Here is a 23,844-nt window from a genome sequence, read left to right on the forward strand (position 1 = left end):
CTTTCGTTTTTTTGAATTATGACCAACTCTACCTGGTATTGATAACGATTAACATATTATTATTTTTTAGAGAGGGGAACCCTGTATTAAATATACCCCTATATTTTGATAAAATGAATTTAAAAACGCCCCAAGCTTATAGACCTTAGTAACATTCACATGCGCTTTCATTGGATTTATTAATCAAAAAATAGTTAAAAATGTCTTTAAACTATGTGAAATAAATAAAAATGAACTAAGATGATAGCTAGTTTGGTCCAGAAATGCCTTTACATTTAATACTTTGGTTCAAAAATGCCCTTATTATTACTTAAATATGTCAAAAATGCCCTTTTTTCAAATAAATATATATTTTTTCTTCTTAAACACATTCTTGTACTAATGATGATTTTTTCATTAAAAATGTTTATCCTACTTTAATTCAAAAAAATATTTTCTATTTTATAAAAAAAAAATTATCGTTATCTAAATGAAAATTAAAGACGGTGCTACTATGAGGACATTCCGATAAAAATATTACAAAGAACCATATTCTTATTTCTTTTCTTTTAAAATCACTGTAACTTATAAATAAGTAGGAAAATAATCTTTATTTTCTTCTTAATCTCATTTTAACAATTAAAATAGAATAACTCTATGTATCTTTTTAATTGATAATATATGTCACATATATAAGGTCATAGTAACCTGCCATTAATTTTCATTTAGATAACGATTAAAATTTTCTAATACAAAAATATTTTATTTCATAATCTTTTCCAAATTGAAGTAGGATAAATATTTTTTAATAGAAAAAAAATCATCATTAGGAAAAGAATGTGTTTAAAAATAAAAGAAAAAGATATTATTTAAAAAATAGCATTTTTGACCCATTAAATAACAATAAAGACATTTTTGGATCAAACTATTGAAGACATGGATATTTCTGAACCAAACTATTAACTGAGGGCATTTTTGCTCATTTTTATTAATTGATGTGTGATCATTAAACAAAATCATTATGTATAATCAATACATAAACACAAATCACAATCAGATTAAATTGGACACAAACTATCCATGTGAGACTTTTATTATAAAACTAACAAATATAAACACTAGCTAGCTAGCCTACTATTTAAAAGCCAACAAAATCTCTGAAAAAAGCCAAGCTAAAATCTTAGCTAGATTTTTAGAATCAAAAAAAAAAAAACAGTATTTGCATTTATTTATTTTTACTTTTCCTGAACTAAAGCTGAAAGCATATTAACTTTATTGTCTAGTACTAGTATTATTGTTTGGAGGTATTAAAAAACATGAACGGTTCAAAATGGAACTGTTCATAACCTAAATTTGTCATTTATTCAAGTCAATATAAGTTAGGTCAATTTTTTTTTTCAGAAGGACCACCCAAAACCTTTTTGTTGCAAGTTAGATCACAAGAAAAAAAATTATCTATTTATTTTTCTTAGGTTTATAGTAATTAGGGTTGTCAAAACGAGTCAGATCAAGCTCCGCGGGTCAAGAAATTTGAAGGGTTAGGACGGATCGACGCTTCATTTGAATGAGTCTTGAAATGGCCAACTCAACCCAACTTCAAAAAGGTCGTGGGTTGAGGCGGGCTAATCCTTCTTTTTTTATAATTTTTTTTTCAATTTAAATTCAAACTTAAAATTTTGTCAATATATTGAGTTTTTAATATATCTAACCAAATTATATGAAAAAACATAATAATTACAATCATAATATGCATTATACATATGATTAGTGGTGCTTTCAATTATAATATCACATCTGAAATATATAACATCAAGAATGAGAAGATTTTCAAATCAAATATGACAAACAGTGATATTATTTCAATAATTCTAGATAAAAATTTAGCAAAAACTATTAAAGAAAAAATATTACAAATAAACAATTAAAGGAAATTTGAAAAGGCAAACTTGTAAATTAAAGAACAATTATGCCTTACAACTTTAGTTATTTTAATTTAAATTAAATAATATTTTTGGCTCATGAGCCGACCCCAACCCGACCTCAGTCAAACCTCAAGGGCCAAGGGCTTAGCATTGGTCCGGGCTTATAAGCCCTAGTTTTAAATGACCTTGAAAAATCTTACGTCAACCCTACCCATCTAGAAAAATTATTTTGTTTGGTTCATTCTTTGACTGCTCTGCTGCAGACTGGTTTCCTCCCATATACCCCCGTTGATGCCTATTTTCTACCATTGAAGAACAACAGGTTGGGTTGGCCCGAAACCGACTCCATAAGCTAAGTCCATTTTGACGACTTTAATAGTAATGATAAAGTTATCATCACGTGATTATTAGGTTACACGTTTGAATTGTGCGTGAAGTCGATCATTAATATCTATATTCGAATAATTGTCTATGTTCTACTTTCTTAGGATATGATTCTTCCTTGATCACTGTAAATACAAAATACCGCTACGCAGAGCATAAAATCCGCCCCATCTTACCCCGCATCGTTGACATCCCTAATTTCAAATAGCACATTAGGTATTAACTCATTGAATTAGACTCGGTTATGTCACTTACTCACGAAGCAAATTTTGGACGAGTTAAGCATATCATGTGAATTTTGAACCAATTTTAATATCCCTAATCTTGTACTCCCTGTTACTAATAGAATATTGTTTAAGAAAGAAAAAATAAATAAATTTGTAATAGAAAAGGAAATTTAAAGTAGAACTATTTTTAAATACAAAATTATCCTATATTTCTTTTCTTAAGCATACTCTTAAAAGAAAAATAGTACTCCTTCCCCTCCTTTTTACTTGTTAAATTTTGATTTAGCACACCTATTAAGAAAACAATGATTGGTATATGAGTTTACCATTTTACCCCTATTAATTGATAGAGTATTAAACATATTTACTCACTATATTTTTCTAAGACAATAACTTCATGTTAATAAATTGAGGGTATAATAGAAAGAAAAAAAAATGTTCTTTCTTGATTTGTCAAAAATGACAAGTAAAAAAGGAAATTAAATTAGAAAATATTTGACAAGTAAATAGTGACGGAGAGAGTATCATATAAATTTAACTAGTTTTGAGCTGCAAACGACGATGATAACATGAAATTTATCTATATCCAATTTTTATATCAAATTAATAATTATGCAATATGTGCTTAAGATATATAATTATCACTTAATTACAACTAATTAATGCATAATTTCATTTCATAATAAGTTAAATTAATTTAACTATGCATTTGATAATTTATTGTGAGTGACAGAAAGAACAAAAAGATGGGAAGAAAAAATGAGCACACTGCCTTATGTGGTAAAAAACTATAAATTTCATTTATAACCAATAAATGATTTTTTTTTTACTCTGCAAGTGGGCCTTAAATAGTAATTAATTATAAAATCTGAACACTAAGATTTCTTTATTAAACCATTATTTAAACACTTTCATTGTAAACGTGCTTAAATTATGGACCTTTTTTCTTAAATAGTTAATACTAAAGACTTGTAAAGGTTTAATACGGAAACAACTTGTTCGTGTTTTAACCAAGAAATTTGACTCTTTTTTCCCTTTGATAATTAAATAATTTAAATTTTAAATTATATATTCTATGGCCAAATAAATTAAATTGTCGAGTCATTTCAAGGATATCTATGGAAAATATGAATATGAAATTTTAAAAATAAGTCAGGTTATTTGCTACGACAAATAAATATGATTTAATTATGTAAACAATTTAGAGATAAGTGTCAAAATCACATAAATTATCTCATTTTTTTGAGTTTCATACCTAAATTATTGGACGTGTGAGTTTCATACCTAAATTATCACTTATTAGTTTAAGAAATACACTTCGGTGGTGCGTAATACACTCTCTCTATTTTTTCAAAAATCCTTGTCACATGGCATTCTACATGAATAAGATATTTCACCTTGACAAAATTAGATAAACTATTAATATTAGTTAAAAGTTAAAGATTAAAATATTTCTATCCCCCCAAAAAACAATTATAAGAGAAATTACTTTTTTTGAAAAAAGAGATTATTTTTTTAAAAAAATTAAAATATTTTGCTCATACACTCCACCACCTCTCTCCCACACAATCCCCATCCTTTTATTTTTTAAATTTTTTTTAATGTTTTTAAAAAATTCACACTTCACCCTCTCCCCCCCACCCCCACTCCTTCCTAAAAAATGTTATTATTTTTATTTTTTGAAAAAATAAATTATGTTCACCCCATCTAACCCTTCGCTCTTAATTTATATATTTTTTATATATATTTTTCTCATTTTGTGTTAGATATGTATATATATTTTTAGAAAAATATTTTTTCCTACTTGCGTACTGAATATAACATAAATAAAAATTTTATTTTAAGAAAAGTCTTGTGGCAAATAAAAAATACTTTCCTAAAATCATATATATAACATAAAATGAGAAAAAAATTGAAAGCGGAGGAGTAGGTAGGGCGGGATAGGTTTTGTTAATGCAAATATTAAATTTAGATAAAAATTACGAATTTACCTAAATTAGCAAATAATATAAATTTTCCCTTGCGTAAACTCCAAGGGTTCATTTGATTCATGGATAAGATGGAATATCCCAAGTTTAAGTTTGTGATCGATTAAATTTATACTTTAATCAGTGAGCCGCGGAGTGACCAGCAGAACTCTCTTTGCACTCGCATGAATGGCCACCCAAATGTTTGAAGGATCTGTGTCGTTCAAAAAATCAGTATGTCTATGTATCAGTTGAACCTTAATTCTTTTTTTTTGGTCTTGGTCTAGTTCCATTTCCTAAAGTTTGGAACGATATAAGCTTTCATGGCTCAACCTTTCATAAAGTTCAGAACGATAGAAGCTTTCATGGCTTCTTACGGAAAGGTCTGTAATAATGTCATTATACTCGCGGTATATATAAACTTTAATTCTAACGTGAACTCAGAGGAAGACCTAAGATTTAATGTTTATATCCTTCTACAACGTTCTCACGTTAACATGTAGTATTAGTTGGACCAACGAACGATTCCATGTTAAATGTTCTTATACATATAATGAACTTCTTACTGCAAATATAAAATTTAGATAAAAATTACGAATTTATGTAAAACCATAGCTAATACTATAGATCTTTACTTGCATAAACTTTAAAGGGTCATTTCGTTCATGGATAAGGTGAGATATATCCATCTTAAACTTAAATTTGTGATTAAATTTATACTTTATTTAATTAAAGATATAAATTTATCCTAATAATTGCCAGCTTCGAAAGAGCTAGCAGAACTCTCTCTACACTCGCATGCACGACCGTCTACATGTTTGAAGGATCTACGTAGTTTAGAAGATCACCCACATTGTTAGAACAACAAAAAATTTCATAGCTCCAATAAATACATATCTTCAACCAAATAAAATATAAAATTAGATGTTATTTTATTCCACTTTTTTTAAAGTAAAATAAATTAGTCCACAAATTATAATATCAAACACTATAATTTCATGATAACTTAATTCGCAAATCAAACGAACCCTAAAATATATACATATATTTTTTTCTTGATTTTCCACGCATTGGAATTCGAATTCACACGAGCAAGTCCTATATTGGGGTAAACTATAAAGTGCTCCCTAATAAAAATAATTTTGTATATAAAAGAACTTAAATAAAAGACTTCTAATTAATAATGAATAAATACTTACTAATCTACTGCCGACCACCTGATTAAAATATATACTTCTATCAAGACTAAATGACACATGTTTCATATTCATTAATTTGGTATAAAAAAGTTTCTTCTTTTTTTTTACAGGGTGCGCGGCTGTTTTGTGATAGAAGGGTCCCATATGGACCCTGACTAAGTGACCAGTGACCAGTGACCAGTGACCATATCATTCTCTATGTAAAAATTGTAAATGTAACGTCCCAAAGAACTCTTGACAAAGGTCAAGAGCCATCCATCCGGTCACCCATTTTTATATAACCAAAGCCAACAACACCTCAGATCCTTTCTGTCTTACTGACTCAGATACACACATACAACACAACACAAGTGACACAAAAAACAAAGCTCTCTCTTTTGAGAGCTGAAAAAACAAGAAAACAGCACCAGAAGAATTTTGATCCATCCAAAAAATGGATAACTGGTCTCCTTCTTTCTCTGTTGAAGATGAATTCAAGAAACTGGTCCTTCGAATGAACCCCCCAAGGTACTTTTTTTTTTCTCTTCCTTTGTTTTTGTCTAAAATGGTGTCAGAATTTGAAGCTAAACTCTACTGAATTCGACCGAACCGGTAGACAGACACTCTCCCCCTCCACCCCCATGTGTTCATTTTCTATCAAGATTGCTACTTTTGTGATCAAGATTATTTGTAAATTGAAAATTTTGAATCTTTGTGCTGATTCAATTGTCAATTTTGATGATGTGGTGTTTATAGGGTTACTGTTGATAACACATCTGACAAGAAAACAACTTTGATTAAGGTATGGATGTGTTTTGTGTTTGTTAAAAATCCCTTTTTTGTGTGTGTGTGAAATGGATTGAATCAGTTTTGTTCTTGGTACTCTTTGATTTTTTAAAGAATTGACCTATAGAAATGATTTGGAATTTGTAGGTTGATAGTGCAAATAAAAGAGGAAGCTTGTTGGAAGTGGTTCAGGTTCTTTCTGATTTGAACCTTATAATTAGAAGAGCTTATATATCTTCTGATGGTGAATGGTTTATGGATGGTGAGTTTCTTGATTCTTCTTAGTTTTTTCCAATTTGTTTAGGAGTTTACCCTTTATGCAGTGAGTTGAGTGTTTATCGGAAACAGTCTTTCTACCTTACAAGATAGGGTAAGGTTATGTATACTCTAGCCTTTTCAGCCCTACTTGTGGGATTATACAGGATTATGTTGTTGTTGTAGTATACCTTTTACACTGCAAAAAAAATAAACTTGAATATTTATAAACTTCGTTGCTGATCCATTGCTGAATTGCTCGTAGCTAACATATATATTTTTTTTGATAATCCATTGTTAAATGGGATTAGCGATGGATTTTTTTTTGTTTAGCTACAGTATCTCAGTCATTTATTCATGTTTTTTTCATTAGTGTTTGTTTCTATTAATTGTTCTTTCCCTTGTTTCAGTATTTCATGTTACTGATCGATATGGAAAAAAGCTCTCTGGAGATAATGTCGCCGACCGCATTCAGCAGGTACATTTAATTCCGTATTGAGACGTACTTGATTGATTGATTAATCAGGCAGCTATCGTTTGCCCCTTTTTAAAAGTTTATCAATCATCAGTCTTTTTTAGTATAACACTCTTTAGGTTCGGTATCAATGGTGGAGCTAGGATTTTCGCTAAGGGTGGATTCAAAATATGAACAAATAAAAACACAAAGAAATCCACATTTATTTTATATACATAAAAAATAAATTTGACCTTGTATATATAATGTAATTTTCCAACAAAGGGGGCTCGGGTCTTGCGCCCCCTGGCTCCGCCATGGTCAGTATGTTCACTGAAATAAGTAATTTCCTTAGTTGTCAGCCTTAGAGGACACTGAGTAGGAAGTTGATATCACTGAGTTAAAGAAGATGAAAGAATAAATTCTTTACTTAATACAGATACTGTTATAGTGTGAGATCGAGTAAACATTAAAGCGTGAATATTTTCTTGTGTTGCAGTCACTAGGACAAAGGGGCCGCAGCTTCCGGTCTTTGGAAAGATCTGTGGGTGTTCAGTCTGCAGCAGAACACACAACCATTGAACTGACGGGGCGAGACAGACCAGGATTGCTTTCAGAGATCTTTGCGGTTCTCGCGGACCATAAATGTAATGTTGTAGCAGCAGAAGTATGGACTCATAATTCAAGAATGGCATCAGTTGTTTACATAACTGATGAAGAAAGCAGATTGGCAATAACTGATCCTGATAGGCTTGCCAACATCAGGAAACTGATGTTGTATGTTTTAAAAGGAGACAGAGATAGGTGGGGTGCCAATACAGCAGTTTCCGTTGGCTCCACTCATACCGGAAGGAGGCTACATCAGATGATGTATGCTGATCGTGATTATGATAAAGATGATACAGCTTGTGTATCGGTTGACCAGAGGAAGCCCCTGGTAACTGTAGAAAGGTGTGCAGATAAAGGGTACACCGTTGTGACTTTGAGATGTCCAGACCGTCCTAAGCTGCTCTTCGATGCAGTGTGCACATTAACAGATATGCAGTTTGTAGTGTATCATGCTACCATCATTGCTGAAGGACCTGAAGCTTATCAGGTAGTCTTTTAAATGCTTGAAAATTTCATAAATCATTTTTTCCGCTTATAGTACATGAACCTGCTGATACCTTTCATTGCAAAAACTATGAGATGAATCTGGTGAAAACTTTATTTGCTAAAACAGCATTTTAAAAGTTCATTATTGGAAATTTTACCATTGAAGCTAGTGGCTAAGAAATGCCAAAATCAACTGTCTTGGGCCATTAGTAGTCTAAGACTATGAAAGAGTTGTTATTTTGTTTCTCATTGTTAAACTGCATTCGTGTTGTTTGCTTTTGTTTTTGGTTAGGAATATTACATTAGGCATATGGATGGGTACCCCATTAGTTCTGAAGCGGAGAGGCAACGTGTAATACACTGCTTGGAGGCAGCTATCAAGAGGAGAACTTCAGCGGTACAAACTCATCCGAATGCAAATTAAGTGCTCAAACTCCGCACGTTTAATATGCAGGGAATAATATATTCTCTCTTTTGTCCATAATATGCAGGGAATAAGGCTGGAATTACGTGGAGATGACAGAATTGGGCTTCTATCTGATGTGACTCGCATATTTAGGGAGTACGGTCTTTCCGTTTCCCGGGCAGAGGTCATGACGAGTGGCTCACAAGCTGTTAACGCCTTTTACGTGACTGATACATCAGGTGGTCCAGTTAAAACTGAAACCATCGAAGCTGTCCGGAAAGAAATAGGTCTGTCCATTCTTCATGTCACGGACGATCTCTACTCGAATTCACCAAAACAGCAAACTGCCAAGTTCTCTTTAGGTAACATATTAAGATCAAGATCAGAGAAATTTCTCTACAACTTGGGATTGACAAAGTCATATTCCTAACTGGTCTTTCTATTTCAAACTTAACTTGTATAGTTTGAAATAGTTCATAGATAGGCAGGGCCCTATGCCAGTTTCTGCTAATGCTTAGCATAGATGTTCTTAGTCATAGACCAAAACCTTATTTCTGTTGCAAACTTGTAAAGTTTATACTAAGCAAATGTACAGCCATGCTTTCACCTTCCCTTTCAGAGGGGAATAGGAAATACATTTTCTCCCTTTAACTGCTATGTTTATGTGATCCTCTTTGTTTTTATTGTAATTTGAAAGTAACTACTAGTTCAATATCAAACCTAGGATAAGCCGTAAAACATCAGTCACGTTCCAATTGAGGTTAACAACAACAACATATCCAGTGTAGTTCCATAGAGTGGAGTTTAGGAAGGGTAGAGTGTACGGATCTTACCTTTACCTTAGAGGTGAGGTTGAGAGGTTGTTTTTGATAGGCATAATACATTTAAAAAAAAACACTTGAACTTGGCCTCAGCTAGAAAGTAATCACTTTTACTTTCAGAGCGCACATCTAGACGCCTTAACTTTTTTCCGATGTGTCGGTTGAACACGCTAGCTTATAAGATGATCATCTAGACACCTCCAACATTTATGTGTCACGTTAGGGTTTGGTGTCCGCGAGACATAGTGGGATTGATTGGAGTGTTTAGTTGTTGGTTGAGACTAAATTGATGTATTATGCCTTCATATGCTTAGTTGAAATATGTCATAGTTTGAATACCTAAAAGAAATTTATTAGCAAATTCAACTGTGCTGTCATATATTCCAAAACGAAATATTCTTCTTCTTTAAGATGTTGAATTGACCAACATGTGAGAGCTGGATTGAAAAGGACATGGAAGGCTTACTTTGTTCTAGCTTTTGGCTTGCAAAAATTCAACCCTACTGTTTATGATTTGATTGCATGAATAATGCTGCCTGCTTCCTTTGTTAGTACAATATTTGAAAAAATGATAGCCACTTGCAGCCTTTCAATAAGCGATATTTGAGCAAGTCTCAGGGCAAGGCATCGAGGCATACTAATAGAGCGCAAGTATCATGACGCATAAATTTTAACTTTTCGAATGATCCCTTAGATGTAAGTCTTTAACGTTTTAGGCCTTCATTTGGGGAGCCAAATTGCTTCATAAATCTTTTTTATATTTTAATACTTTAAAATTAATTCATAGTAAATTCTCAAAAGTCAAGTGGCATTTTTCAATTGTCTACCCTAATTTCATAGTTCTTTTCCTTTGTCAGCATTACAAAAAATAATGCATTCATTAGCTTTGTGTATTGAATATTTTATTTGATATATTTTTTTCAATTTATGTATAACTAATACACGTTTTATTTGGTATCATACTATGTATGATTAATACACGGAAAATCATGCTATTAATAACGCAATAGGCTTTAATGAATGTATTAGCATTATTAAAGACACAATTATCCCTCAAAATTTCTTCTACATCTTTTTCACCGTATTTGTTATGGATATTTTTGAAAATATATTTATTTTTTTAGAAATCATGTAATGCATATTTTTAATACACCAAATCAAACACTTCTTAAAAAAATATCCTCATCATAATTAATACAAACTTATAATATTAGCCTTATTAATCTATCATATTCAATATTATTCTTATAGACCCTACTAAACTGGTAGGACGCTCTACAAAGTAAAATATATTGTTTGGTCTTTTGTTTGCTAAGTGCAAATTACAAGCAAGATCTCTGTCCTTCGATGTTTGCAATTTTCTACTTATGATTCATTTTTGCTATTACTCTAGTTAAGATATTTTTCTAGAGACTCAATTTAAATGGAAAAAGGTTTAAAATGTTCTTAAACTATACTGTTAAATAATGTAGAAGTAGTTAAATGCTGAGCTGGAAGTTAGTTGGAGATTACTTGATGAATTGGAAGAAGTTAGTTACAAATTAGACCTTGAGTTTGTTAGTTTGTTATAACTGAAATCAGTAACAAAGTTAGCTTGAAGAACAAGTTGAGTACTCTATATAAGAGGCATGTATAATGCATTGTGTACACATATAGAAAAATGAAACTCTACTGCTCTTTACTGCTACTTCTTCATCTCTACTGCTGCTTCTTCTCTTCTTTATTTTTACTTGGTAGATAGCTTTGCTGGTTGCAGATTGATAGAAAATTAACATATAGCAAAAGATTTAAATATATTTTTTAACTGTTGAAAAATTTCAAACAATCAATCCACCTAAAATTACAAGTAAATCACTAGACATAAATATCAATTTATAAGAATGAATGGGAACTAACCTTATTCCATTATAATAACTTGATTGAAGATGACACAATATATTGAATCTTAAAGACCGCTTTCTTTAGTTCTTTTATGAGAGAGAGAAGAGAAAAGAGCGATGTTCTTCTGATTTAAAGACCATATTTATTTAAAAATTCTAAGGTGCCTTTTCACGTTGCAGAAGAGGTATTTTTTCAATAAATCTCCATCATACTTTAAAAAAAGTCCATGAGTTTTTAAGGTTATCTAAAAAAAAAACTCATATTAATAGATATTTAGGTTCAAAACTTTAGTACTTTCTTAAATCATACAATGGACTACTTTAATGATAGCCTATCTACGTATAATATATGAGCCCTTAAAATAGAAATTACTTACATTATCAATTCATTTTGCTGAAAATATCCATCTGATTATATTTTTAACTCACTTATGCCCTTTGACTAACGGTCAATATTGTATTAAAAAAAATTCACTTAAATTCCACATAACATTTTATTACTGGCGCAATTTTAAACTTTGACTACAATTAAATAAATCCAATCGCCTTATTTTTTGACTTATACAAGATAGAACATGAAATTATTGTTCATTTATGGTTGATCTTAGGGGCGGGGTCACTTGAGTTCAAGGATTCATTCGAATCTTTTTGATAAAAAAATTTATTATTTATATATAATTAAAATAATTTTTTATATTTATATAGTAAATGTCGAATTTTTTTTAACTAATTTCTACATTTATTCTTCAAATTTTAAATTTTTAATAAAAATTCTGACTCAACTATTAATTTGTCTTATCTTTATGTGGTGCAAGTGTCCAATATGCCTGTCATTTACCTTTGGAATGGGACCAATTTGGATGGGGGACTAACTTACTCCTCAACACAGAGTCACATGTTCAAAGATTCTGGCAAATCCACGTAGAAACAAGAGCAAGAAAAAAAAACCTGACCAAAACCTTAAAAAGGTATCATAAATGTGCAATGAATAATCATTTAGATCCCCTCATTCAATCCCATCATAATCAATTTTCTTTGAAAGGATATAGTCTTGGCAACAATTAGATCCTCTCATTAATTTCAATCCCATCATAATGATCAAGTTGTGCGAATACATGGACCACTTTCAATTACCCATCTGCTTAATAACACACACACTGTTTTGATGTGGCAGCCTTTTTGTCTTAACTTGTGTGATACAACTATTTTGACACCACCAAACAGTGCAGTGGATGCGGCTATTTTTCTCATAATTAAAGGTTTTGAGATTGAATTTTGAGTATGAATTTTTTTTTGATAGAGATCATTTTTCTTTACATGAAACTTTATGCGGCGCGAATCCAAAATAATCGGACTTCAATGTTGTTATTGGACATCGGATGGAAACGCAAAAACAACACTAATACTATTTTGACATAATACATATTTGGCTTCATCTAATATTTATAGCCTTCAATTGAACGTGCACAAGTACGCACTTAAAACTTTTTAAAATTAAATAAATAGCCACATGCATTTTATATAAAAATTTGTATTCTATATGTGTGCGTCCGACGTGTATTATCTCATCGGAATATATTACTTGTTAATCTTTCTTTGCATATCTTTATAAAAAAATATTAATTAAATTTACTTTTTGATTTTAATTTAATATTTATTTTGTCATATTAATCTTTCTTTCTATTTATTAAGTAAGGGTAAAAATAGAAATAACTAACCAATTATATCTTAATTTTTTTAAATGTAATTACTTTGGAATGATTATTTATATTAAGAAGAGCAATTAAAATGAACTGAAGAAAGTATAATTATCTAGGGTAATCTTGAAAATATAAAAGATCAAAATTAATTACACAACTTTCCGTAATATTTGAGCTAAAAGAGTCCGTCTCGCGGTTCATTTAGCGCATAATTGTTTCAGTTTCCTATTTCATATTAGTGATTCACCTTACTATTTATTTTTAATTATTTATTAGTTTATAAAATTAAACTAAAATTAATTATTTTTTTCATTTTATACTTAAAATTTTGAAAAATCTCGCAATTTTATGTATCAAATAGACCTCATAATATACTTAAAATTTTGAAGAGATATTTTTTCACGTGAAAAGCTAATAAAAAAATTATAGTTCGGCTATAAATGGGCAAACTAACTTAAATTTTTGTGTTATATTTTGGAATGGAATAGACGGGAAAGTTAACTTGTTTGGAATAGTTCGTCCATTTATAGGCAAAATATCCGTTTTGATGAATACATGCATTTTAAAGATTTATTTTCAAAGTCCAACATTAAAAGGACGTGTTTTTGCAATCCCTGCACCAAAAGGACATGTCCCAAATAATACATACCAAACAAATTGTTCACCAACTTTTGGGTGAACTGAATGTTTCATTAATGTCATCCATTTAATGTTTGTTTGTTCATGACATTAAACGGATACTTTGCCACTTTTTATAGATCTACACTAAAATAAGATATAAGCAAATAAATCATTCAAATCATAATTCATAACCACACCTTCCATTCCAAAAAGTATTCATAATATACTAAGCTTGTGTTTGAACAATGAACAAGAGGTGCGAAGTCATGATTTTAAATTAGTGTTTGGATATATAATTTAAGATTATGATTTCAAATCTCAAATTTTTTGAACATAATTTGAGATTTTAAATCGTGTTTTCAATTATTTTAAAAAATATAAGACTTGACACATAAGTTTATATTTTGTAAAAAATAAAATTATATATATATATATATAAGAAAACCATCATTTTAACTTTTGCAGAAAAAGACTCATGCTCGGTTGTGAAGAGATTGTCCGTACCATGTGAAATGATTATATTAAACAATAGCTAGTTACTATTATTGTTGACTAGTGGATCTTTATAAAATTATGTGTATTTAAAACTTTGTAATCACAAGCATTTTAAAAGAACTTGAAGCTATACGATTTATCAATTGGGTGTCTTAACATATTCTGATATCTTGTTTATGAACTATGGTTTGTTTATTTGATAAAATTGGGTAAGAATTAGGAAATATTTTATAGTTTCACACTTATGGGGTTTTCATGTTTACGGAAAAAAAATACTTCATCCGTTTCTATTTGTTTGTCCTACTTTCCTTTAAGTCCGTTTAAGAAAGAATGTTTTTTTTTCCTTTTTAACAACTCTTTAATTTTAACTTTCCGCATGACATATTTAAGACCACAAAATTAAAAAATATTTTAGTACATTGACAGATTTTTAGTTTATTGCCACAAGATTCAAAAAAAAATAAAAATTCTTAAATTTAATGTCAAGTCAAAATAGGACAGACAAATTAAAATGGAGAGAAAGTACAACTTACAAAATCCAAATTGTATGTCCAGATAAAAATTTAATTTGGTCGCAATTTTATTTTATATCATAATTCACATTCGCATGTCCAAAAAAGCCCTAATTTTTTTGCAATGAAATTAACTACTTTTGGTAGCACTCTAATAGATTCTGAAGTTAATATGAAAGGTGCCCAAAGGAACATATCAAACCACACAACAATCCGCTTAATGGAGAAGTCCAAAAAACAAAAATAACTGAAATGGGATTCACCCAACTTAAATTTTAATGGCATGAACAAATGGACTTTCAACGGTAACGTTAACAAAACATGCAGTTTGCCCAAAGGCTGACCAACAACCCGTTTTGATAAGTTGCGCGGACTCTTCACTTTTGATGCTGCATCCGTGTCGAATTCTTCAAAAATACACTACTTTTAGAGAATTCAACACGTACCTGTTGACATTTTTAAAGAGGCCGAGCAACATAGGTGTTCTTTGAATCTTGAGACATGCCCTTTTGGTGCAATGGGTTGAGAAACATGCCCTTTTGACGCCATTTCATCCTCACGCACCTCTCAATCAAGTTATCCAAAACTTAGGTCAAGAATGAAACTTCCAAAATAACAATAATTTAGGGAAATTTTTTAACCTATTTACTAAACTCGAAGATTGGATTATACTCATTTGTGGAATGATAGAAAGCTTCTTCCTTTTTTTTTCTTTTGGACAGTGAGTAGTGTATAATTCGAAACTCAAGAAATAATGAGCATGCCCCTCTATCCTTCTTTCCTTAAGTATCCGGCTTTTACCTATGGGGAACTCTATCTCCCGCTCAGGAGGAAGACCTGGAAGTTCATCTGGAAATACATCTGGAAATTCATTAACTACCGGAACTGACTGAAGAGTCGGTACTTCTGCTTCCAAATTATGCACACGAACCAGATGGTAAATATACCCCTTCCTAACCATCTTCCTCGCCTTGAAGTATGAAGAGAACTTACCCCTCGACGATGCCGTATTCCCCAACCATTCTATAATTGGTTCTCCTGGTAACTGAAATCGAATTGCTTTTTCTCTACAATCAACAATAGCATAACAAGAAGCTAACCAATCCATGCCTATAATAACATCAAACTCGGTTATATCTAACTCTATCAAATCTGCCTTGGTGTGGCGACCATATATAATCACCGAACAATCTCTATATACTTTCTTGACTATAACAGAATCTCCTATCGGTGTAGCTACCTCAAATGGTTCTATCAATTCAGGTTTTATTCCAATTCTATTAGCAACAAAGAAAGATATATATATGATAAGCTGGAGCCCGGATCTATCAATGCATATATGTTCTGAGGAAAATATCGATAATATACATGTAACCACATTTGGTGACACCTCCTGATCCTATCTACTCGTCAAAGCATATATGCGGTTCGAGGGACCGCAAGAACTGGAAGCTCCATCACGACCTCTACCATAGCCTGTTGATGTATAACCTGCCCCGTGGGGTGCATAGCCACCGAAGAAGAAGAACTAGCAACTGACCCAATAGGCTGAGTTGCATCCCCTAGACTACCCCCGAATGGACACTCCCTCATCATATGGCCTTGACGGCCACACGTAATGCAAACACCTATGGCATAACGACATTCTCCAAAATGGGACATACCACAATGAGAACACTAAGGCAAAAGTGGCCTCGACTGGCATGAACCCCTGCTCATTTGTGAACCTAAAACCCTGGAGCTCTGACCGGCTCTTGAATATCCTGTGCTATCCAATTGCCTTTCTGTGATCTGTGGGGGTGCACTCTGGGTTGGCTGAGAAGGATATCTACTATACTGCTAAGGTTGCCCGCCTCGAAATTCACCAGAATAACCAGCCGATCTAGCTCTCTTACGCTAGCTTCTGTCATTATCTCTATCGGGCTGACGCCCCCTGTGTCGACCCTCTACCCCTGCGCATATGCCTGTACCCGAGCAATATCCATACCTGGCTGAGAAGCCATAGCCATACATTTATCAATCAATTAACGATCTAGCCCCATACCATAATGATGCACTTATCAGCCATATCAGCTATAATAGTGGGCGCATGTCTCGCCAACGAATCAAACTCAAGGCTATAATCTCGAACACTCCTGCCATTCTTCCTCAAATATAAGAACTTATCAACTCAAGATCGTCTCATCTCCGAAGGTAGAAAGTGGCCAAGAAAAACCTTCTCAAACTCATCCCATACCACTAGAGGAGCACCCTCACCCCTAGACAACTCCCAAGATTCATACCAATTAACGGCTACATCACGCAGCCGATATGAAGCCAATTCAATAGACTCAATCTCAGAAGCCCTAATTATCCTCAATGTACACTGCATCTGTCGGATAAACTCTTGTGGGTCATCACGGGCCTCGACCCATAGAACTCTGGGGGGTTACAAGTCAAGAAGTCACAAACCCTTAAACTATCATGTCTATCAGTATAATCAACTCCTAGCCCATGCCTGCGAGTCTGCCCTACCATTAACCTGGTCAGTAACTGAACTGCGTCTCTCATGGCCCTATCCTCCGCCCCTGATTAGGGAGCTGGAGGCTCAGGCATTGGAGCTGGCGGTGGAGCCGCCCCCTGATTCGCACCTGCCACTTCTGTTAGCTCCTTTGGAGGTGGTGTAGCAGAGCTCCCTGACTGAAGTATAATCTCGGGCATGGACTGGGCACGGGCCCTAGTGACTCTCCGAATATGACTAGTCTCTCCTGCTACTGATTTGCCCTTCTGGGCAGCTGTCACTTTCTTTGGAGGCATAGCTGTAGGCATAATAATTTGTTAGTGAGGGATTTTCCTATTAACATAGCTCTATCTCACAATCTAGAGCAAGAAAGAAAGACAACATCCTAAATGTCCTGTAGCTTCCTGTTTATAGATGTGGTGCATAACACACCGATAAACAAGACTCTATTAGACACGGTCTGTAGACACTTCGAGGATGAACTACTCTGATATCACTTTTGTCACGTTCCAACCCCGTAGGCCGTGATTGAGCCTGACTTGGACACCCGTATACATACCTATCAGATGTAGTCAAGCTGAACTATAAACAATATGATAACTTACATAAGAACTCCTATGGTTCATAATATGTTCATATAAACACGTCTCTATCATATGTCTCCTGGAGAGTCACCACCAATCATATCATGAAAGGACACGCAAGCCAACAAAGCTGCCATTACATATCAATATTCACAGCACATCGTATAGACACAGCTGAACAAACTTATACACAACCCACACATATGTCTACAGACCTCTAAGAGTATCAACAATATCATATGGCAGGACAGGGCCCCCATCGTACCCCTGAATAAACATATATATACATCAAGAGGACCGGTACCAAAATCTAGGCTCTAGTACAATGGAGCACTCCAAAATAGCTGAGTGGAAATCCTAAGCTAGCGGATTCTCGAAATGAGTATTTGTACCTGCAGGCATGAAATGCAGCCCCCTGAAGAGAGGGGGTCAGTAGAAATACGTACTGAGTATATAAAGCATAAAATACCATAAAGGAGGTCACATTTGAAATAAAGATTCAGGAGACAAGTATGATAATCAATAAATCACTGTACATGTGTCTTATGAAATAAAGTCATGCATATCATCATCATATATCGTACCCAACCCATTATGAAACTCGGTGTCATAATTATATCATTATATCATCATATGTATATATATGTACCATACCCGACCCTCTAGCAAGGGACTCGGTGAATAGATTAGTGCACACTTTACCGTACCCGGCCCATTATGAGACTCGATGTCATAACAATATCATCATAACATCATATCATCATATACCATACCCGGCCCTCTAGTAAGGAATTTGGTGAATAATATAGTAAAATTGTGCCTATCAACATACCCGACCCGAGACTCGGTGAAAGATGTAACAACAGTATACACGAGTAGAATATCACGAGCAACCATATACAATTAGATCATCATCTGAAACTCAATAGAATAAGTAGCACTCGAATGCCTAAAGTATGGAATTTATTAGCCAAGGTAGTGTAGTTCGTGATGCGGACCTGGCCATGAGGAATAACCCAAGCGAAATCAAGAATTTAAGCATGAGGCAGTATGGTCTGCGACAAGTACGTATCGCGGACATGGGACAAATATCGATCAAAGCTGAAGCTTGAATATAATTTGCTAGATAATGTGGTCCGCGACAAGTCCGCATCGTGGGCCTGGGTGTGGGTAATGCAACAAGATGACGCGAACAACTATTGTAAGTTAAGGACGCTAATTATGATAAAGTATGTAAAAATAGGGACTTTTATACACCAACAACTATCCAATATATAAAGGATTTGAGGGGCAATAGCTCAATCATATTAGGAGCTCTAACATCAAGAATTAAATAAGGATCGTGAATTACATTCGGAATTTATGAATAGAATTACCCCAAACTCATATCATTCATTACTTAAATCTAAGCTTAGCATGCCAAAAAGAAAGAAGGGATAGCTTTACATACCTTGAACTCTATCTAAATGTCCAACGTCTACTTCTCGAGCTCGTGGGTCTAAAATTAAGATGACATAGGCCACAATTAGATATCCACATCACTTACTAACTAAGCCAAGTACAAATGAAACTTAACAAAATTCGGACAACATTTCCCCTACAAACATAATAATCCACGAAATTTCAATTCAGCCAAACACCAATTAAAACATCAACAACAACAATACCAACAATTTCATATCAATATAGAATTAAATTCATCCTTAAGTTACTTTCAAAACAACCCAATATACATTCGGATGACAATGCTTGTATTCACCCCTTTACTTTCGTATATTCATGGTATAACAAAAACAACATCTACAGCCAATCCCCTGACAATCCAGACCATAAAATAGTTAGTAACAACCACGAAACAGTCCCCAACATATCATACCAAACAACTCCAAAATATATATAATATCTTCATACACTTTATTCTTTCAAATTCAAGAACAACAACTCATCAACAACATCAATAATTATTATACATCATAACTCAACTAATTCCATTCATTTAATCCACCCAAAATAGCTCCTTAAACCATAAATCTCAACAAAATGACAAACGAGTTTATAACACTATTTTCTCTGTTCTAATCCGCTAAAACTCTAAATAAACTTGTTAACAATGAAAAATGGACTTTAATATTACCTTAAGTATGCAGCAACCACATTAACACTCTCCCTCTTGGTTGATTTTTAGCTCAAATTGAAGGCAACGTGACGTATAACACTTTTCTCTTCATGAGCTTCGGGATTCGGGGCTCAGATTTTGGTCGAAATTGATGTTTCTCTTTAGGATTCTCCTCTCTCTCTCTCTCTCTGAAAATTTCTGGGTATTCTTGGTCTGAAAATGAGGAAGGGAGGTTGAAAATATCCCTTAAAGAGTGTGGGTATTGGGCCTGACCCGAGTTGGAGTCGGGTTGGGCCGAATCCATTGTTTAGCTTGACCTTTTTGCCTTATAACGTCCATAAATCTTTATCTCGATGCCACGTGTAAGCCCACGACCTATGGTTGGAAAGTTATTTCAATTGTCTACAACTTTCATGTTGAGAGTTTTCCCAAATTCTAAAGGGGTTATGGCCTCCCGAAGCCAGCCCACCCGAAAATGTGATTTTAAGAAAAAAATCTTTGATGGCTTCCACTTTGATTTGGCTCAAGGGTCCTTCATAAGATGTCTTTAAATTCACATATATCATCCATATAACTTGTCATTTACAACGAATCATGCCATTTTAAAATTCAAAAGTAAAAGTCCTTGAATTTATGTCTGTTAGCTCATAAATAGTTCAATGTGCAAGAAAATACGGAATATAACAATAACTTTCTAACATATCATCAATATTATCTTCAGAATATTTACACTTAAATGTTTGGGGTTTTTCTTGACTTACTATTTCATTTAAAATAGTAGAATTATACAAGTCGTATAATTTTCTAGCTTCATTTTTAATATTATATTTAACCGTGGATAAACTAGGTTCTTCATCATCTTTAATACCTAAATTTAAATAAATTTTGTCAACCATTAGTGATGCACCAACTTCTTTGTATGTTCGATTTAATAAACAAACAGTTAAATAAATTTGAGGAATAGGAAAAAAATATTTTTAAAATTTTTCAATCATCTTAGCAATAGAATCTTTAAAAAAAATTATTTCGATAATCATAAAATTTAGTCAAAATTACACAAATATTTGGTAAAACAGAACAAATAGTAGGGTAACAAAGTCCAGAAATTTATTTTGTAGCTAAGAAAAAACTTTTAAAAAATCCACAAGTTCTTTTACGTCATCCCAGACTATTTCTGAAAGTTTATAATTCATATCTGCATTATGAGCATTCCAAACCATTTGCAAAAGTTTTCTATATTCATAAGCTACCTTAAGCATTTCATATAAAAAATTCCACCTAGTAGCAACAGTTTTTGAAATTTTTCTATAAGGGAGATTAAGTTCAAGACACCTATTTTCAAATTCTTTACGCCTAGATTTTACTTGACATTTAAAAATAAAATGACATGCAGTTTCACATTTAATGCAACCATTAGTATACATTGTTATACCATCTCTAACAATTAAATTATATATATGTGCAGCACATTTAATATGAAAATCATCATCATAAATAGGGCTAAGTACACCTTTTAAAATATCACCAGTGAATGTATTATTAGAAGCATTTTGTAAAGTGACACTCATTATTTTATTAGATATTTCAAAAAATTCTGTAACTCCTAAAATAGTTTGAGCAATATAAGCACCGATTTTTGAAACTTCACAACTTTTGTAATATCAAAATATATTTTTGTAAATTTAAATTTTCATCAATTCAATGACCGATAATTGTAAAATAATCATTACCATTTACACTACGGCTCATATCAGAAGTTATAGCTATTATACAAGTATTATAATTAAATAAAGAACAAAAATAATGAAAATGTTGGCCTTGATAATCAAAAATGGCATTTTTAATAGTGTTTCTTGAAAACCCATTAAACGAAGGATTATACATTAATCTAATATAATGAATAAAACCAGGATTTTCACCAAAACTAAAAGGCAATCCAGTAACAACAATTATTTTAGCCAATTCTTCTAAATCTCTTTCGCTACTATATGAACGTTGTGTATTAGGGGCAGAAATATTAGAAGGGTTTAATGTCGATTGTACCATGTTAGAGATGCATCAGGAAGGAGCGTACCATTTTTATTGTATCCGCTACCACGTTAGCTTCCAAAAATTCTCTTTTACAACAATCCATCAAATAATTTCGTAAATGCTCTCTACCACCAGCCTTTTCCGCAGTTTTATGGTTCATGACATGCTTACATTTATTACAAATTGCTTTTGTATTATCTTCACTTTGAGTCATAAATTGCCAAACAACAGATTTTTTTTTTATATTCAGGCTTAGGCTTAGCTCTACTAGGATGTACAGGGGGAGTGGGAGAGGGAGAGGGAGCGGGAGCGGGAGCACAAAAAATACTAGTAGCCGTAGGTGGCTCAGTTTCATCATCATCAAAAGTATCAATATCATCATTATCTACATTATCATAATCATCATCTAGTGATTCATCAAAATTACCATATCTTCTATCTAAATATTCATGGTCTAATTGAGTATTAATATCAATATCAAAACAAGTATCATTTTCATGCGTATAATCATCCGTGTCAATACGTAGTGGTGGTTGTCTAGTTTTAGATTTAGAAGATCTACCACCAAATTTGATTTTTCTGGTTAAAACATTAGCAACACTACCCAAAATTGATTTTTTTACCTTTTCTAGAAATATTTTTGTTTCCGAAATTCATATTTAAATTTTAGAAATATGCAAATTAAATATATAATACAAAAATTAAACACAAACAAATAAATAAGTAAACTAGTGGAGACTAAATAAGCGAATTATTAAAATTTTACAAATATGCAAATTAAATATATTACATAAATTAAACACAAACAAATAAATAAGTAAACTAATAAAGTCTAAATAGATGAAAATTGTAAGTTGGAACGAATGTACCGAACGTCTGCGTAAAAGCAGAAGTAAAAGCCGAAAATTGATGAACTTGAAGCTTGAAGATGCTCCAAAATTTTCCAACTAATATAATTTAAGAACACTTAATAAAATATTTTAGAAGTAATAAACTTGAAAGAGTTGAGAGTTGAGAGAGTAGAAAGTAGTGTGAAAAAAAAATGTAGGGGGGGGGGGGGTATAGTTCAAAAATAGGACCTAATTGTATTTTTTATAAACTTTAGGGTATTATAAAAAATTGGAGGATAGGGGGGGGGGGGGGCGGTGGTTAGGGAGCTGGTGTGTTGATGTAGCCGTTGGGGTGGGCCTTCCCTATGGCTAAATAACAGGCAAATTTAAAAAAAAAAAAAAAACTTTTTAGTAATTTTGGCAGAAAAGTCTGAACAGATACCGACACGAACAGGACCAGAACGGACCGGTAACCCCCACACACACACACACCAGTCCCGTTCCCTCTATCTGACCCCCCCTACCCTTACCCCTAACCGGTAAGTCCCGGTTCCGCTGCCAGCCATACCTAACACACACATCACAAATTGCTCTCACCAGTAGACCAAATCCCTAGGGGTTGTATGATACAAAACTACTCTATCTTTTGATAATGGAATATAGACTCGATGCTCATGGTAATCAAGTCCTCGGTGCTTATCAAGTTTGTGAATTCAACTAACATATAAACAATATAACATGTTTTCTAATTGTCAGTATAAAAGATTTTCAAAATATGAATCATCATATACAGTTACAGTATTGGTGTTAGGGTAAATAAAGATCCCCTGTCTAAAATAAACCTCAACCTCAAAGCAAGCAGGTTTGCCACATTTCTTTAACAAAATGAAGCTATCTAGTATGTGCCCGCTACAGCCTGTTGGATAAGTTTTGATTGTTCATACACAGGCTTACGCTGCGTGACAGAGGCCAAAATTTCTTATGACTATTCTTTCAGTTGTTATTTGTTCATCGTTGGCTCATCTTTCAGGAAATATAACCATACACTTTCATTGTGATGTCAAACATAACGACCTACTTCCACATTAATCAAGACAAATG

General features: G+C 32.7%; 1 protein-coding gene across 1 annotated transcript; it reads left to right on the forward strand.

Annotated features, from left to right (window-relative positions):
• The first annotated feature begins 5,887 nt into the window (after positions 1-5,887).
• Positions 5,888-9,310, forward strand: LOC129887593 (ACT domain-containing protein ACR4-like). The gene is made up of 7 exons (XM_055962759.1): positions 5,888-6,185; positions 6,414-6,459; positions 6,591-6,705; positions 7,109-7,176; positions 7,652-8,248; positions 8,540-8,644; positions 8,739-9,310. The coding sequence occupies exons 1-7, from the start codon at positions 6,112-6,114 to the stop codon at positions 9,081-9,083; spliced, it is 1,350 nt and encodes a 449-aa protein (XP_055818734.1). The 5' UTR covers positions 5,888-6,111; the 3' UTR covers positions 9,084-9,310.
• Positions 9,311-23,844: the final 14,534 nt, after the last annotated feature.

This window comes from Solanum dulcamara, chromosome 4 (assembly GCF_947179165.1).
Source record: "Solanum dulcamara chromosome 4, daSolDulc1.2, whole genome shotgun sequence".
NCBI classification, from domain to species: Eukaryota; Viridiplantae; Streptophyta; class Magnoliopsida; order Solanales; family Solanaceae; genus Solanum; species Solanum dulcamara.

Bases quoted from the DNA above. Each gene is read 5' to 3' on its own strand.
- LOC129887593 (XM_055962759.1), top strand. From the start codon at position 6,112: ATGGATAACTGGTCTCCTTCTTTCTCTGTTGAAGATGAATTCAAGAAA. The intron at 6,186-6,413 runs GTACTTTTTTTT...TGGTGTTTATAG, and splicing joins CTTCGAATGAACCCCCCAAG to GGTTACTGTTGATAACACAT. The intron at 8,249-8,539 runs GTAGTCTTTTAA...GTTTTTGGTTAG, and splicing joins AAGGACCTGAAGCTTATCAG to GAATATTACATTAGGCATAT.